This window comes from Diabrotica virgifera, chromosome 7 (genome assembly GCF_917563875.1).
Source record: "Diabrotica virgifera virgifera chromosome 7, PGI_DIABVI_V3a".
In the NCBI taxonomy this organism is placed as follows: Eukaryota; Metazoa; Arthropoda; class Insecta; order Coleoptera; family Chrysomelidae; genus Diabrotica; species Diabrotica virgifera.
The window spans coordinates 48,376,811-48,395,937 of NC_065449.1; the positions used below are offsets into that span (position 1 = coordinate 48,376,811).

Sequence of the window (19,127 nt, forward strand, 5' to 3'; positions counted from 1 at the left end):
TAACAACGGCTTACCTCAAGGCTCAGTGCTAGCTCCTTTATTATTTAACCTTTATACGGCGGATATACCTGACACAAAATCGAGAAAATTCGCTTATGCAGACGACCTGGCCATTGGCTTCCAAGATAATAGTAAGGAAGCTGGAGAACGAGCTCTAAACGAGGACCTAACTACACTTAGTAACTACTTTAAGAACTGGCGCTTACGTCCTAACACAAGCAAAACTGAAACCTGTCTCTTTCACCTGTCGAACCAACTTGCGGGCGATACCCTCAATGTAACTCTAAATGATGCAGCTATCAAACATAACAACAACCCCAAATATCTAGGCATCACACTTGATAGAACACTCACCTTCAAAAGCCATCTTACAAACGCAGCCGGTAAACTGAGAACAAGAAATAATATAATAACAAAACTTGCTGGAACAACTTGGGGTGCTTCTGCAGATACTCTTCGGACCTCTGCTCTAGCTTTGGTTTTTTCAGTGGCAGAATATTGTGCACCAGTATGGTTAAATAGTGCACATACAAACAAAATCGATGTCCAACTTAATCAAACCATGAGATTAATCACTGGAACAATAAAATCAACCCCAGTGAGATGGCTGCCTACTTTGAGCAATAATGCCCCACCAGATCTACGCCGTACAGCAGCATTAGTGAGAGAGTATCAGAAAATTGTAGCCAACATACAATTACCAATCCATCAAGACATACCAGACATCTCAAAAGAGCACCAGCGACTGAGGTCTAGAAATCCTCCAATCAGAACTGCCCGAACAATTGGTGATTCCTATGATATACAAAGGCAATGGTCCACAAGATGGATGCCAACAATAGCAGCAGACTATATTCAGATATCCACCCCAACCCAGGGTTTCATCGGATCGGGTCTGCCCCGGCCCACCTGGACGAGGCTTAATCGCATACGTACCGGACATGGTAAATGTGCTGATTCTCTGTTCAAATGGGGTCGTGCAGAAAGTCCACAGTGTGATTGTGGATCGCTTAGACAGACCATAAGTCATTGTGTTTCAGATTGCCTAAATCGGGCCTACCGTGGAAACCTCCAGGACTTTGTGGAATGCTCCCCAGATGCAATTGAATGGCTATGTAAATTGGACATTAATATTTAGATTCATTCATTATGTTTTGGTGTTTGAATAATATATGTGTATATGTGTATATATGTGTGTATATATGTATATATGTATATATGTATATATATTATATTTGTGTATTTATCGTACTGAGAAAGTCCATCCGCTAAATAAATAAAAATAATTATGATTAATTACGGCGCAAATTGCAATTAAAGTTTGTCGAAATCACATTTTTGGAGTCAGTAAAACTGTCAGTTACAATTACTATTGCTCTGGGTGCTATTCAAAAGAGCTTAAAACCCCGCTGGGCCTAAGCGGATTAGTGAAACTAATCCGCTGATTTATGGAGTACCGACAATTTGGGTATTATAAAATATTTTTCCTCTCTCTAACTTATGTACGTATCCATTTGATTTCAGATTTATTTATATCAATTTCTGCTCTTATTATTGAAAATATGGAGTTGGCGCAATGATAAGATTTGACCGTTAATTTAAAACAAATCTATTCGTATAAATTTTATTGAATTTGAGTGACATTATATTTTCCATAAGATGTGTGCGATGTCCTTTGGTTGAAGTGGGACTTTTCGTTCAAAAGTTGTCGTGCTACAAGTCACATATGTATAGTCGCCATTTTGAATGCCCGCCTTTTTTGTAAAAGGCAAAATCTGAGATGACCTCATATCTAAAGCTGAATGTTTGTATGTGTAGTATATATGGGCCAAATTATATGCTTCTACCATTAAACGCACAATAATTCTTATAATATTAGCACAAATCTGCCGCACATAGGTATATGTGAAGATAAGTTATGCATTTATTACATAGTAATTAACATAACTAAAAATCTCGATGTACTTCCTAAAAACTATTTTTACGCTCTTTTCAATGCCGGTATTACCTTTTCGAAAAATTAATATATGCAGGGTGAAAGAATTGAAAAAAAGGAACATATTTTTACATAAAAATCAGGAAAAACACAACTTTTGGTAAAGCCATTCTTCCGTTTCAGGAGGTAGATCTTACACATCAAGAATAGAACCCATATACCAAATTTGGTTGAAGTCGGACTTTTCGCTTAAAGGTTATCGTGCTATTAGTCACATATGTATAGTTACCATTTTGAATGCCCGCCATTTTTGTAATCGATAAAATCTGAGATGGCCTCACGTCTAATTTTGAACCTTTATATGTGTAGTGTATGTGGTCCAAATTATATGCTTAGGTATATCGTTAAATGCACAATTCTTATAATATTTGCACGAATCTGCCGCATTGCAAGTAACTAATTAAAGTATGTATTATACTAAATTTATTTTTATTTGGGTGTCACATGCAGCATCTTAAACTTATTAATTCCTATGTTTGTATTCTATTATGTTGTATGTTCAATTTGCAATTTATATTCATTTTGCAATATATTGGTTTTGGTTTTGCTTTACTCTATTTACTTATATTTTTTTAATGTTGACGATTTTTCTAATTTCAGAAAATTGTATTTGTTATTGTTATTTTTTGTTTAACCTATGTAAGATTGTCCATAAAATTGTAAAATTTTCAGTGACAATAAAGCATATTTCTAGTTTGTTCCAGGTTGTGGCTCTTGAAAAAGGCCCCAATGCGGTTGAAGTTTGATCTATCTTTTTCGATGGGTCTTTCTAAACACTAGTCTTTCAGCACTCATTTTGTCGGACAGGAGCTTTTCCATTTTTTGCCATTTATATTGCCCATGTCACCTCACTTTCTTTTATGTGTGGACCTGTTATAGCAATAGCTGGTGTATCCACTATTACTATAACGGCTCTTACTTGTCCTCCTCCTCCTCTATCTGTTCTCCTTCGTAAAGATGTAGTGGCGTCATGTAAGTCGTTTGACTATTTCTATCCAATCCTTTCTCTCCTGTGCGTGTTGTTTTGCTTCGGAGAACGAGTAACCAGTCATGTCCCTTATTTGGTCCGACCATCGTAATCCTCTGGATCTTCTGCCCTCTACGTTGCCTTCAACTATCATTCTTTCCATGCCTTCTCTTCTTCTAGCTATATGTCCAAAATAGCGGTGCCGCCCAAAATCCCGACAGCCAAAATCCCGACAGCCAAAATCCCGACACGCCAGAATCCCGACAAATAAAAATCCTGTCAGATTTTCAAAACTATAATACATAGTATCCGTCTATTTTTGTTACGTTACAATATTATCTCAAACATTAAATTTATTTATATTTTACCTAGTACTAATATCATCTGCATTCAAATAAATTAAAACTGATTAATTCGCAAAGATTTTTCCATTATTGTTTTCACTAATTTTGGAAAAATGTGAAAACTTTGAATTATCCACGTCTGTCTGTCCCTCCGTCCGTCCGTCTGCCTGTCTGTCCTCAAACACAACTCCTATATCATTATACCAGGTAGAATGACATTTGAGGTGTCAAATGAAAGCTTATAATGCGTTTTATTAATCAGTTTTAATTTATTTCCGAGTATGTAGGTGATATTAGTATAATTAGCTAAATATAAATATATATAATATAAATAAATTTTATGTTTAAAATAATACTGTAATGTAACAAAAATAGATGAATACTATTAGTCGAGGAAATGAAGCATTTTGGCTCGCAATTTTTTCGTCCAGCATGGATTTACTTGAAATTTTCACAGAAGGTAGGAAATAGCCCAAGAATCATTTTCTATATCATGCCGCTGTACGCTAAAACCTTGAGGGTGGTTGCCACCCCATCTCGGGGAGGGAATTTTTTATTACACTTTAACCATGCAAATCGATGTAAAAACTAATTCTAAGAAAAAAATGTTTTTTACATTTTCTTCGTAAAACTAATATTTTTCGAGTTATTCGCGCTTGAAAGTAACAGACAGTTTTTCGACGAAAAAATCGAGTTTTTTAGAGAGTTTTTTGAGAATACCTCGAAAAATATGCATTAAATCAAAAAAACTGCAGATATACAAAATTGTACCTTTTAGTAACACAAACTAAATTCTTTTTCTATAATATCTTTAAGACCAACACAAACCGAGATACGGCATGTTAAAGGTTAGCTTTTTTCGTCAAATGCATAATTTGAAATATTCAAAGCCAAATAACGGGAAAACTTTGCATTTTTCGAAGAAAACAAATTATTATTTTTCAAGTATACAATCAAATCTTTCAAAGAATAATAATTAAAAATTTCTAACATGAAAATAAAGCGACTTTATGATCAAAAAAACTCGGTACCTGCTTTTCTCTACGAAAAATTCGGTGAAAATAACCCCCTAACTACCCTCCTAATTAAAAACTGGTCTTCACCTTTCTGTAATTCCTTTTATATTTATATTGTCAATACACCCAAGAAGTTTGAGCTATTTAAAAGGCCTAATTTTAGAAAAATTGGAGTTTAAATAAAAATTGATTTTATGCAATTTCGTATTTTTCACCTTTTAATTCAAAATATCTCCGAAAATGCTGGAGATACGAAAAAAATGATACACTACTAAATTAAAGACTTTTTAATAACTAAAATTAAATTCTATATATTTATTTTTATTACAGGTAATAGTAAGCGAGATTTTAAGCGAGATTAAGATTAGTAAGCGAGAGTTTAAAATCACTATTTACGAGAAAACACCGCCTTATTTGAACCCTTTAAACCAGCCCCAATTAAAAAGTAAGGGATCTAGCGGAATTTAATTTACAGGGTCTTATAGTCCTTCAAAAATTCTACAAAATCATTTTCGAAAAAACCTTTTATCGCCAAAAATGAAGGAGCTATGTTTATAAAACCATTTTTTTTTTGAAATATTCGAATAGTCCGCTTATGGAACATTTTCAATGCATGTATAATACCACAGAACTGGTTCATATACAAGAAGATGACTTAAAAACAATGTGTATTTGTACTTCTACATATTTGTAAATTCGTATTTCTGTGTAAATACATAAATGTTTTTGTAATTCATTAATTCTACTTTTTTTTCTGTATAGACCTATTAAATTATCTACTTATAAAAATTGTAATGTTCTTAAGAGTGGTTTTTAAGGGTTGAAATATTATGATATTATATCCTTAAGCATAAAACAATCATTATTATTAGCCAATCAAAACCAAATTTTACCCATATTAAAGTTTACAATGTTTTTATATAATTTTTGACAATAAGGGTAGTTTACACCCCTAAAAATAATCGACGCCATTGAGCATGTTATAGAATATGAAGTACAGGGTGAGATGATCCTAATCCCAAATTTTAATGTAAATCGATGCAAGCCGAAATTATTCTTTTAGCATAAGAGATTTTTTATATATAGCTCCAAGAAGGGTGGTTTTAAGGGTTGAAATATTATGATAGTCTATCTTAAAGCATAAAACACTTGTTATGTAACTAATTAGAAACAAATGTTGACAATATTAAAGTTTAAAATGTTATTTTATAATTTTTTACATTTAGGGGTAGTTTTCACCCTTAAAAAACCAAAAGCGTACAACGGCTCAATATAGAAAATTAACTAGAGGGTGAAATAAGCCTAATCTCAAATTTTTGTACAAATCGATGCTGGACGAAAAAATGCGAGGTTTTGCCATTTTTTCAGCTTCATTTCCTCGACTATACGTATTATAGTTTTGAAAATCTGACAGGATTTTTAATTTGTCTGGATTCTGGCCTGTCGGGATTTTGGCGTGTCGGGATATTGGCCTGTCGGGATTTTGGCCTGTCGGGATTCTGGCGTGTCGGGATTTTGGCCGTCGGGATTTTGGCTGTCGGGATTTTGGGGTAGACCCCCAAAATGGCTCAGTATATTTTGGTTGATAGTTGTGCTGAGTCTAGTTTTTATGTTAAGTTCGGCTAATATTGAATTATTTGTGCGATGTGCGGTCCATCGTATGCGCAACATTCTTCGGTAGACCCACATTACAAATGCCATTATACGTTTTGAATCTGCTTTTTTGATGGTCCAAGTCTCCGAAGCGTAGGTGGCGATAGGAAATATTAACACTCGAACAAGGCGTAATTTTGTGTTTTTTGTAATGTCAGTATTCTTCCATATTTTTGTGAGTTTGGCTGTTGCCGATCTGGCCATTATGATGCGCCTACGGATCTCGTCTTCGCATCCTCCACTGTTAGTAATAAAGGAGCCTAAGTCAGTGATTCTCAACCTGTGGGGCGCGCCCCCCTAGGGGGGCGCGCTTTTAGCAGTGAGGGGGCGTGAAAATATAAAAAAAAAACACCTAAAACATTGACTAATTTACTAAAATCAAAGCAAAACAAAATTCTGATAAACAAAAAAATAAAATACCCATGAACAAGGAGCTATACATAGTTATGAGCACTGAATACTAAATCAACTAATTTAATGTAAATTAGTGACTTCCTTGGGCCTGTTTTGCAGAGCAAAGCTTATCAAAACAGGGTGTAATATTAGAAATAGACGCTCTCAGTTCTTTCTCTATATTTAGCCGCGATCTATATTTGGTCTTTAAAGCAGACATCGCGGAAAATCATGTTTCGCAAAGGTAGGATGGTGAAAACGGTAATAGTATACGAAACGCTCTGGTTTTCAGTGCAGAAAACTTATCATTTACCCCTGCCCAAAATTCAAAGAGGGATCTAATATTAAACTGTTTCTTGATTTCGGCATTTGCTGTGAAGTCTATGAAGGTTTCTTCTTCTGCAGTAGAGAGCTCTTCGGGTGTAATTTGAAACGGATTCCCGACCAACTCATAACTATTAGGTACATATTAATTCGTCGTCGGCAAAAAAATATTTTTAAAATTTTTTGTCAGCATTGCTGAATGATTTTCAATGGTTACAAAAACAACTTTCACGTGTTGTTCTTCAACCTGGTATGTTTTAAAACATTCATCGACATTTTCAAATATTTCTAGGTTTTTTTCTTTAAATTTCTGCTCCACAATTTCAATTTTCTACAGAAAGCGTTAATTTTATAATTCGTATCAAATATATGTGTATTGACCCCTTGAAGTTGTAAATTCAAAATATTTAGTTTCTCGAATATATCAACCACGTAACTCAATTTCATCAAAAATAAACCATCGTGAAACATCTTGGCTTGCGGCCTCTTTTCTTCTTCTAGAAAAATGGCGATTCCATGTCTTAATTCAAAACACGTTGTAAAAATTTCCCACGTAATAACCAGCTTGCCTCACAATAAAATAATAATGCTGAATGTACCGCATCCATGTCTTGGCAAAGTACAGAGAAGATTCTAGTTTTCAAAGGTCTCATTTTTATGTAGATAATTAACTATTGCTACAACCGTAGTTAGCACAATATTCAAGCCAGAGCTTCTCTGTTGATCATACAGTGTCTCTATTTTTGCTTCATATATATAGTCATTTAACATAGCAAATAATGCAAGCGACTTTGCTATCAATTCTATTGGTTTGCAGAAAAGTAGTTCTGCTACTAATCTGCCATCACAAAATCGAACGTAGGCAATAAAATGAACATATTTATTGCTACTGTTGCCTCATCAAGCTGAATCGAAAACGGCTTTTCACGCAACTTCCTGATTAGCTGATCCTGTACATATTCAGCTATATCACCAATTCGGCGGGCAACAGTATCATTTGATAGAAGTATAAACTCCAATGTTTTAGCAAAATTATCTCCAAACACAGTTTCTGCAATTTTGATTGCAGTTGGTAATATAAGGTCTTCACCAATAGTGTTAGGTTTTTAGATCTGGCTATTTAATATCAGACTTTATAAGAGGCAAGTAAAGCTATTTCATTCACAGTCAAAGTTTTTATTGAAACTAATTTTTGCTTTTCACGCCATTTTAATTTTAACTCGAAAAATTCTCGGGGTTTGTTAATGTACTCACTACGAAGCGTTTCCCAATGTCTTTTTAGTTTATTAGGTTTCATGCTGCTCAAGGTATATTATTATTGCATAGATATATTGTTATTGAACGAGGGGGGGCGCGGTGAAAATAATTATGGAAAATTGGGGCGCAAATGGTAAAACGTTGAGAAACGCTGGCCTAAGTAATTAAATTGTCTGACCACTTCGTAACCTGCCAAGGTTGGCTGTTTCTGATTCTATCGATGATGATTGACTTACTCGTCCATCTTCAACTAATTCAAAAATGTAGTTTTTCCATTCTTTTAACTGTTCATTGATATCTAATATTCTTTGTCCGTTTTTGTCTTCTGAACTTCTGAACTGGCGGTTGTTTTCATTTGTTTCCGGAAATCTCTTTTAATTTTTTTGTGCAAACGAAATGTATCGTGTTTATTTCATAGTGTTTAATTCCATAACTTTCTCTTCTATGAAATAGTGTTTTCACATATCTTATCTTCTGACTGATTATTGCTTGGATCTTCTTGTGTTCCTGACTTTTCTTCTTTGGTCCATGAGTCTCAGTATTTTTTCTGTCATCATTTCTTATTTTTGTCTTGTTTTTATTGCACTCTGTTTCTTGAAAATCTTTAATACTTATATATTTTATTCTCTAAAGATATATCATCTCTAGATATAAAAAAACCACATAATCTAACTTTACTGTTGTGTTTTTTTTTAACTTTTAACATAACAATCTAATATTATTTCAGGAAATGTCGATATTCAAAATATATCGATACAAGAAATCTCATTCCTAGATGACATTTGGTTTGAATATTTATTGGAGAATGAGCCTCATTTATCAGGAAAAGGAATTTGTATAATAGTTGATTTTGAGTACGTAACCTGGAAGTTTGCCAAGTGGTTCAACTACCGAAACGTAAAAATAGGATTTAAAAAATTGGCATTAGTACCATTTAAAGAAATCAAAATTCACTTTGTAAATAATTCAAAATCAATGAAATATTTTTTAAAACTAATTGTATCCTGCGTGCCTGAGGACATTAAGAAACAGGTAAGTTGTATTGATTTTTATTTGGTAAAAATAAGAGCCCATTCACAGGAAAGGCGCGATTACCACTAAATACTAGAGATGTTGAAAAAGTATCTATTCGTTACAAAGTACTCGTTACTTACGAATACCGAAAGTAACGATTACTATACAGAGAGGCAAATCGTCACTTTGATTACTCTTTTTTTTTGGGAGGTGAGAATCTTCAAAAGACCGTCTGGGAAGGTTTCCCAGGTGTGTCGGATTCGATCCGTCACGCTTCACCGTGCTGAACCGCCTACCGACTAAACTCACCTCCTCTTCCTCCAGCCGACAGGTCTGGAACCGCTCTTGGCGAGCATGTCTGACTTTGATTACTCTTATTACTTTGTACCAATCGTATCACAGCGAGTAACGACTATTGTATCTACAACCAGTACACTTGATTACTTTCTACCAATCGTATCCCAGCGAGTAACGGACGGGACCGGTATTTTAGGAGTGTTATCCATTATCGTTATCTGTATGAAGCGTTTTAAGGGTGTGAGCCTCAGAGCCTCACACTGTGAGAGTGAGGAGAAGATAGAAGATGAAACAGAGGGAGGTATAATGGAGGTAAAATATGTAATGTATGTCATTAACATAGATCGAATGCGAGAACCCTATATTTTTATCTAGATCTAGATCTATCTATACCTATACAAAATACAAAATACCTACTGAGGAATACGATTCTCGATATGATTACCGGTACTCAAATACAAAAGTAACAAAAGTAATCATTGTAATCAAATCATTTTTATCCCTTAAACAGATCGTTGTTATATCGGAATACCTATACAAAATACCTACCTACGGAGAAATACGATTCTTGATATGATTACCGGTACTCAAATACAGAAGTAATCATAGTAATCAAAGTAACGAATACTGTAAATGATTACTTTATACAAAAGTAACGATTTGAATACTCGAAAGTAACTATAATGAACATCACTACTACCTACATTTTACTTGAGAAAGTTCACATGCTGACGAACGTTTTTTTAGGTCATTAAAACGCGCGTTGGCATGTGAAGGTTTTCAAGTAAAAGACCAGCAGGTGTTAAGCGCCTGTCATGTGAACGGGCTCTAAGGCGTTCTGCATTAAAATAGAGTTACAGTACAGCTAATTACGTTACAAAATCGTATTGCTTTAAAATTTTGCATCTAGCCTAAAATTGTCATAATTTTTTTCCTTAGGTATTATAAATATGCAGTTTATATTATTATTTAGAGTAAAAAATTAAAACTATGTATATCAGGTCTGAGATGCGTACACATCAGCTAGAGTACACAACAGGGACATTTAATAATTCATTCATTAAGCATTACAGTCCCTAGAGATTATAGCTAACGCCACGGGGTACAAAATCCTATTCTTGGTTAAGGTGGATTACTTTTCTGTAATTTCTAGCTTGCTATGTGTCCTTGCTGCTGTCGTAACTTTTTCCATTTTTTCCTGTCCTTGCACTGTACTTTCACATTCATTGCTCTTATGTCTTCTTCTACATCATCCAGCCATCTTCTTCTGGATCTTCCTCTACAGCTGGTCCATAGAGGTGTCCATTTAGTTATCCTTCTCAACATATCTGATTATGGGCATCTCTGTATATGTCCTATCCATTCTAAGCGAAGAAATTTTATGTATCTAACTATATTTTCTCTCTTTAATTATTCTTCAATTTCGGCATTTTTTTTTTCATTCGTATTTCTCCCTCTCTTGTTACAGTGCGGCCCAATATTTTTCTTATTATTTTTCTTTTAAATTCCAGAAGGCTCTTCCTCTTTCTTGTTAATCGTCGTTGTTTCCATATGTAATAACAGGTCTTATTTAATTAAGGTATTATATTATAGGTTCGTCTTTGTTCTCTTATTTAAAGCGTTGTTTGTCTCTTTTCCGGTTTTCCCCAAGTAGCTAAAGGCGGTAAAATTTTAAACTTATGGTTCTATGTTATTAGATATTGCTAAGTTGTTGTGTCGTCCTTTCCTAACGTTATGTATTTTATTTTTTGCTGGTTTATCTCTACAGCCCTATTGTCTTCTATTCCTTCTCTAATTGTTCAACTGCTTTTATAAGTGTCTATTAGTAGCATCTGAATATGCTACTAGTTGAATTTTATTATAACAGGCCATACTACATTAACATAACACGCCGTACTTCTACATAGTTCATCATTGACATAACAGGCCATAATTCATAATATTTAGAAAGTGTTTAGATTTTGATTTGGAAATAAGCACATAATAAGGAATAGAAAGTATGATAATACTTACAATTGGGTTAACCGCTATCATCAGAATCCTTAAATAGGGTAAAACTTACTGAGGGCTTTTACACAAACCATGAAGGAACCGATGCAGCTTGAAAAAAATATTAAATTGGACGTACAGAAACAGAGGCAATAGATGAGAGTTGTGGTTTCTAGAGATATTCCTACACGTGTCTCTAATTTAAGCACATATCCGATTAAAAGAAAAGAATAACACTAGATAGAAAATAGCAGTACCTATAAGCATAAAGTGGCTATTAACTGAAAACCGAATTACGCGACCTACAACGTGCAAATCAATGAAAACGATGGCAACATTGTCATGAATAATTGGGCTTTCGAATTACTTCCGTAGTCACTGTATTCTCCATATATGGCTTCCAGCGACTACCACCTGTTCTCTGACCTCAAGGGAATGCTCGCTGGAAAGATAACACCAATGAAGAGATAATTGCCTAAATTGAGGCTTATATTGAGGCTTAAGACAACTTTAGCCTCAATATAAGCCTCAGTTTAGGCAATTACCTCTTCACTGGTTTTAAATTTCTTTGGTATTTATATCATAAAATGATATTGAAAAGTTGTATGACCGCTGTAATCGTTGTATCGATCTCGAGGTAACTATATTGAATAATGAAAACAAAAACAATTAGCCTTTTCAGCCCACCACAACGATTAGCACACCGGTCGGATGAGAAGTTCGTAGGCTGATACAAGATATGAGCATAGATGGCACTGCTGGTATTAAATACATATGATTTTTGGTCAGCCCTTACTTTCAAAAGATGCATATATAAATTTGACAGTTGTCGAACTTTTAGTTTATGCGATATTCGCTGTGAGTTTCAATGGTAGCGCTCTCTCGCGGTTTGAAACTTGTACTTTTCTGATAAAATTGTTCAAATTCAATGCACAAAGCTGCCACAAACAGCGTTGGCGAAAACTGTCAAATCCCCTCTACTCATCGGCTCACAGCGAATAGCATTTCGAGTGAAGCTACTTGTGTTAGTTTAAAAAAATGGATAAAAAAGATTTTCGTTTCTTAATAAAGCATTGCTTTTTGGCGCAAAACAACACTGTCGAAGCCAAGGCTTGGCCTGATAAACATTATTCGGACTCTGTACCAGGAAAATCAAACGTTGAGAAATGGTTTTCAATGTTTAAACGAGGCAAAATGAGCACCGAAAACAATGTACGAAGGGACACCCCAAAAGAGGCTGTTACCGACCAAAACATCAAAAAAGTCCATAAAATAATTTTGGATGACCGTAAAGTGGCGTTGTTTCAGATATCTGATACTGTAAATATATCAAAAGACCGTGTTAAATAATTGTAAGAATTTTCTTATAAAAAAGCTCTGTGCAAAGTGCGTGCTGCGAGAGCTCACAATCGATCAAAAACTAGAACAAATTGATAATTCTGAGAAGTGTTTGAAGCTGTTCAATCGTAATAAAACAGAATTTTTGCGCCGATATTTTTTTACAATAGATAAAAAATTGCTCCATCATTTCACACCGGAGTCCAATCACTCGATTCTAGATCCTGACCCACTACTTTGCGCCGTGTAATTTGGGTTTCCCACTGCGAACTTTTTACATATCTTCTTAAATCATGTTTACGTGCATACACTTTTCCGCATTCCACGCAATTATTAATTCTTTCCACACCGAACATTTTCGTTGTCAAGAAAATGAAATCCTACTCAAAAAGCAAACACAGAACTGTGAACAGTAGAAATGATTGAATCAGAAAATTTATCTAACAGCTTCCCTGTTCAATTGATAATTATACAAAGAGTCTACATTCTATCACATCCAATAATATTTTAATATTGAATATCATGTAACTGCAGTAAATATCGATTTTTATTATCACTAAATATTCTTTTCAGCGTTTTTCTAAAAACAATTTTTACGGTCACATAATATGATCATTCACACATGACATAATTAGCTTATAAGCAAATCACAAATTACATAATATGTGATATATCATATAATATGTGATTTATCATATTATGATTCATTGAATGCGCTTCGCAATTAAAATCTAGAGTTTAAACAACTAATTAAATTTTGTCAGCCCTAGCTTTTCACCGACCTTCAAGTGACTTTACATCAATTGATTTTGAATTTTGAGTCTATACTTTCCCAAATTTAGTAAAATTTGTGATTTTTTATATTATCTAATCGCTGTTTTATTTAAGTCAAGCATAGATACAGATCAATCTTTATAGTAATAACCTTTCAGTTTCATTTTTAAATACAGCTAAAAAGGTCCTACCTACATAATTTAATTTATTCATGCCTTACAATGTGAATTTTTAAAGTGGTTAGGTAATATACCAAAATTTTATTATTTATAAAATTCTTTCATACAGCACGACTTGATGGAAAACCATGTAGATACCTTTTCTTTGTAATATCTATAAATTAACAATTTTCCCATTTCTATTTTATTCCAATTTCTATTTGTATGTAATATTTTTTAAATAACTCAAAGGCCCATTTCGCCGATTCAAGTTTATATAGGCAACCCAAATTACACTACGCAAAGTAGTGGGTCATGATTCAGACAGAATCAGTCCAATCGACAGTCAGCCGAGTGGACTGCACGTGCTGAACCGACTCCAAAGCGTGGAAAGATGCAACAATCGCTGGCAGGGTTATGTCCTCAGTATTGAGATGCGCATGGTATAATATTCATCGACTATCTTGAAAAGGGAAAAAACATTAACAGCGACTATAAGATTGCGTTATTGGAGCACATCAATCTCTTGTAACAATTTTCTCCTAAAATTTTCCCCATTAACCATTTACAAGTAAGTTGGTTTAATATGGCCATCATTCCTTTAATCATGAATTCGCCTACCTATTATTTACACCACATAAGGAGTTTTTTGTCTAAGCTTTAAGCAGAAAAATGAAATACGCACTAAAGAACTATAATTTGAAATATTAAAATGTATACAACATTTCAAGTTTGACACAAATTCTAAATGTGGACAACAGATTCATACAGTTTTGAAATAATTTAGAACTTGTTTTTGGACTGTACTCATCAATGACTAATTTTTTCCTTCGGTACTGAAAGGCAAGAAACCCTTTAAAATGTTCATATATATTGTTATTATCTGCTTCTTATTAATTTTATATTAATTATTATTTATTTGATTAATTATTTAATTATTGCAAATCATACATAAAAAATGAATAAAAAATCTCAGGGTGCCTTTTTATAATATTAAAAAAATGTCTAAATTATCTTACGTTATACTTATCTTCTGTCGTGGTTTCAGTATCTCTTAGTTGATCCTAATCGGGATAAAATAGGAAAAAACGAAATAAAGGAAAATATAAAATAAACATACATAATTGTCTTTTATTTATCAAAATCAAGAGGGTAAACTGGGTACGGTTGTAACAATTTTCCTTTAGTGCTTCATAGCACAGCTATTATAGCTGTAAGCAACGATCAAAGTCCTTGATGTGAAGCAATGTTCATTTGTCTTTAAATTAATGTCAAAACCTATAGCTCAAGTAAAATAGTACGGAGGGAATATGTCATTTAAATAAGTGTGTGCGATTGTTACAACCGACCCCATACCAGGGGCGGTTGTAACACGAATAGGGGACAGTTGTAACAATCAAAAATAATACATAAGTCACACATATAAAATCAGTTTTATTATTTTTAATCATATTTATTAATCAAAAATACCAAACAAGATCAAAATCAAATTTATTAATAAAAAATATCAAACAAAATCTGAGTTTAAACAAATTATAATTTCCTATATTTAATCAGACTCATCGCAGTTGTGGCATATATACTATCTACTTCCATCAGTATACAGGCCACGTGAGACCATTGTTTGCAGCTACCTTGGCACTGAATCCAACTGTCTCCAGATCGACTCACTGAATAGGTCTCTAAGCAAATAAGACAATAATATTCTTCTTCTGATGGTGTATTAATCTTCATTTTCTTCGCTTTTCCTTTCCCTTTGTTTTTGATTACCTTTCCAGTAGATGATTCGAGTACTTTTTTCTTTGTTCGTCTATTTTTCAACCGTTTTTGTCGCTCTTCATACTCCTTTCTAGCAGCTTCTTTTTCTGGAGTATCTGTGTAGATAGCAGAGTTTTTGGTTTTTCGACCTCTGTTTCCTAGTTTTCTAGGTGGAGCTTTAGAGTAAGGCGGTAAAGTCTCAGGCGAGAACACAGACTGCTTGCTTGTAGACGGTTCTGATGACTGACACAAAACAGCATCACGAGGAGAGATGTCTGATTCCAGATTCACTGTACCAGCTTGCCATTCTTGGCTAGGTTCTAGAGATGTTTGTCTAGGCGGTGTTATTGTTGCTTCGAGCTCGGATATTTCAATTGGTGTGAGCATTTGATGGTCAATGAATGTTTCCTTTTTAGGATCACTGTTAGTAAATTCTTTAGTTGAAGCTCTAGTTTCGGGCTCAGTGGGGCTTACTGCGCTGGATGAAGATGAATCCTCCTTCAATAACGAAGGTGATAGTGATTCGTCATCAGGTGCAAGTCTAATGCTATGTTGATTAGAAATGCCCACCTCTTCAGTAGCATTTGGATTAGGCCTGTCTGTCACGAACGATGGCGCAGAATCAATTTCTTGAAACAAATCGCGGTTGAATGGGAAGATACCTGTCTTTCGAAATCCGGCCTGGATATTCACCTGAGTGAAAACAAGTGGCATTGCGATAGTTATAATACCCGGTATGTCGTAAATAGTCATGACTTTTCCTGGATGATTTCGCATCCAGGCATCACAGGCAGTATTAATGGCTTTTTGAAAGGCCCATAAACGGATCTATTTAAGGGCTGTAGCTTGTGAGAGCAGTGGGGTGGAAATGACAGTAATACTATCCCATTATCTTTGCAAAAATCTAAGGAGTTGATATGTATATGGGGCGAATGATTGTCTAGCACTAATAATATCTTATGCGACAAAGAGGCATTCGTATGTTTTTGAAAATGTTTAAGAAATATAATGAATGACTTTTCTTGCATCCACCCTGATGGATTACCGGCACCGATTGATCCCACTGGTCCGTCTCTAATGAAATGCTCTTGATATCTAATTCGAGGAAACACGAACATAGGTGGAATGGCGTTGCCTAATGCGTTAACTGCAAATGCTAGTGTGACCAAAGAGCCTCGTTCAGCAGAAGTAATTGCGCCCACCTGCCTTGTGCCACGTCTTGCAACAACCCTGTCAGGCTTATGCACTGTAGTAACGCCGGTTTAAAATTAAAATTACTGTTACAACCGTCCCGATGAAAATCGTTACAACCATTTTGATAATAATACTGTCGCAAGCACGAAGTAGCATAACCTATACAAAAACATATATGCTTATTATAATCTCTAAACTGCGACGATTACATAAGCATATTTTGAAATACGTGACAATATTAATATTTAAGTTATAACAGAAAGAAATTCGTCAAAAATACTTACTTTTCGTTGACAAAACACAATAGGTCCCACTGTAAGTGTAATTGCCGCGCGAAAGGTGATGCAGCACTGACAATCGTGTCGGGACACGTTGTCTGCGTATTCCTTCCCTTGTGCCCCTCGCCTACCATACACAGTTTCAATAATATTCGAGTTGTTACAACCGTACCCTGTTACAACCGTACCCTGGCTCCCCTACTCTAAAAATCTATCAAATCTAAAACCTGTGGATACAGATGTCCGAATGAAATTTTTACCACTTAAATTTATTCTAGTTAAAAATAAAAAAAAACAATTTATCGGTTTGTTCCCGATGACTTTGGTAAACAAACTAAACAAAATAAAATTTATGTATTCGCAAGATTACCTATATTTCCTATTTACTTTTTGAAATATTGGAATTTTAATTCATATGCTTTTTACTCAAAATTTTAGTTTCCGAACATAAAAATATCTTTCACATAAATTGACTGACCTTTTTCTTCACTCACTCTGATGTCTTCTCGTGACCAAAAATAGCTCTCCCTCGTTGACTATGTTAAAGGCTACTCATCAAAGCCCTCTCCGTTCTCCAGCTTCAAAACTATCAGCATACCAGCACCAATTCTCCAACGAGCCAAAGCCTCTTTTGACCAGTACTCGATTCACTCAAACTCCAAAAATTCTCTGCTCTCCTTCTCACAATAATACAGAACCAAAGAGGTATTTCGTCTCAAATTGATCTGTCTCTCGTTCCACTTTTCAGCACTATTCTCCATTATCAAACAACCACTTGTACTTGCTGACTATCTATCCACGAAAACGTCGAACTGCTCCTCAGCGATGCCAATAACATACTGGCTTCTTTTTTAAATTCACTCAACATTCAAACCACTTTTCCCCTTCCAATTTGCCAAGAATCAGAAACATTTCTCTTTTCCATTCGACAAACAAACAGTCATTTTCAAAATTATTCCGACCATCCTAATTACTTTCGGGGAACCCTACAATATTTACTCGGGTTGAAACAAAGATATTAAAATTCCAGACTTTCTTTTAAACCATTTTTCTAGAAAATGATAATTACCTCTACCTGTGGATTCTATAGTTCCCGTAGTAAACAATCTTTTTCCATTTTAAACCTAAATACATCGTCCTTTTCACTTTAATTATTCACAAAAGTCTTTAATGGTTCATCGGAAAGCTCATTAAAAAAGAATTCCACTTACATCCAAACTAAATTCTGATAAATATTTACAGATCAATATACAGGGTGTATCAAATTTATGTGCCCGCGTTATTTTAAAAAAATTTAATTTAATTTTTATTTTGCCTTTGATTGATAAATTGAAAACACAATAATATTAAAAAATGTATATTTCATAGTTTTTATCATTTCAGGTGCATTTTCACTTTTCGGATCAAGAAACATTAGCAAAACATATCGATAAAGATTTTCTTCTTCCCGAGCATGGTGGATACAACAAACTAAACTATACAAGAATCTATAAAAGTCTGTTTGAAATAAATGATATTATAGCTTCTAACTTAAATATGAATAAAAACGACAGAAACAGCTAGAAATATATACATAATAGTTAAAATATTTATCTTTGTAAATAAATTATTGTTACTTTTGTTTTATTCTCTATTTTGGAATTAAAATTTGTAATAGAAATAAGTAAAAATAAACAAACTGTAGAATAATATATATAAAAACAAAACCAGACAGATAAAAAGTTTAATAAATTTACTGTATACCTATTATAAAATATGATTGTAGAATATACAAATGAAAGTATATAATAGGTTAATTTTTTCGAGAATGGACGATTTTGGAAATAAATCGCGAAACAGGTCGATTTTTATTTTTAAATTATGATTTTTTGCCATATAGATCATACTAGTAACGTCATCTATCGGAGCGTGATGACGTAATCGATGACTTTTTAAACGAGAATAGAGGTCGTGTGCTAACTCATTTGGAAGTTAATTCAATTCTCTATTCAGTAATATAAACACCAACATAGTTATTTATACAGTGTGTTCAAAAATTTTTTTAATTAAGTTAATTGCCAGAAGAAGAAGAATGTATGTAATTTATTTAATTAAAAATACATTTCACTGCTGTAAGATAACATAAAACATGTTTATTTCACAAGTAAACAGTTTGAACATATAATTTAAACGAAAAGCAATCTTTATGTGTAAAATACACAATTTTTGTGTTATCTGAGAGTAGTAAAATGTATCTTGAATTAAATAAATTACATGCATTCTTCTTTTTGTGTCCATTTATTTAATTAAAAAAAAATGGACACCCTGTATAAATAATTATGTTAATGTTCATATTACTGGCTAGAGAATTGAAAAGCCTTTCAAATGAGCTAGCACA

General features: G+C 33.8%; 1 protein-coding gene across 1 annotated transcript in view; it reads left to right on the forward strand.

Moving 5' to 3' along the window:
- The window catches only part of LOC114327841 (alpha-tocopherol transfer protein), a 60,820-nt gene extending 42,444 nt beyond the window's left edge, over nucleotides 1-18,376 (forward strand). Inside the window, exons 4-5 of the mRNA XM_028276547.2 lie at nucleotides 8,678-8,982; nucleotides 18,134-18,376. Of these exons, the coding sequence (XP_028132348.1) occupies nucleotides 8,678-8,982; nucleotides 18,134-18,313 (485 nt within the window). The 3' untranslated portion in view covers nucleotides 18,314-18,376. The remainder of the gene's footprint in view (nucleotides 1-8,677; nucleotides 8,983-18,133) is intronic.
- Nucleotides 18,377-19,127: the final 751 nt, after the last annotated feature.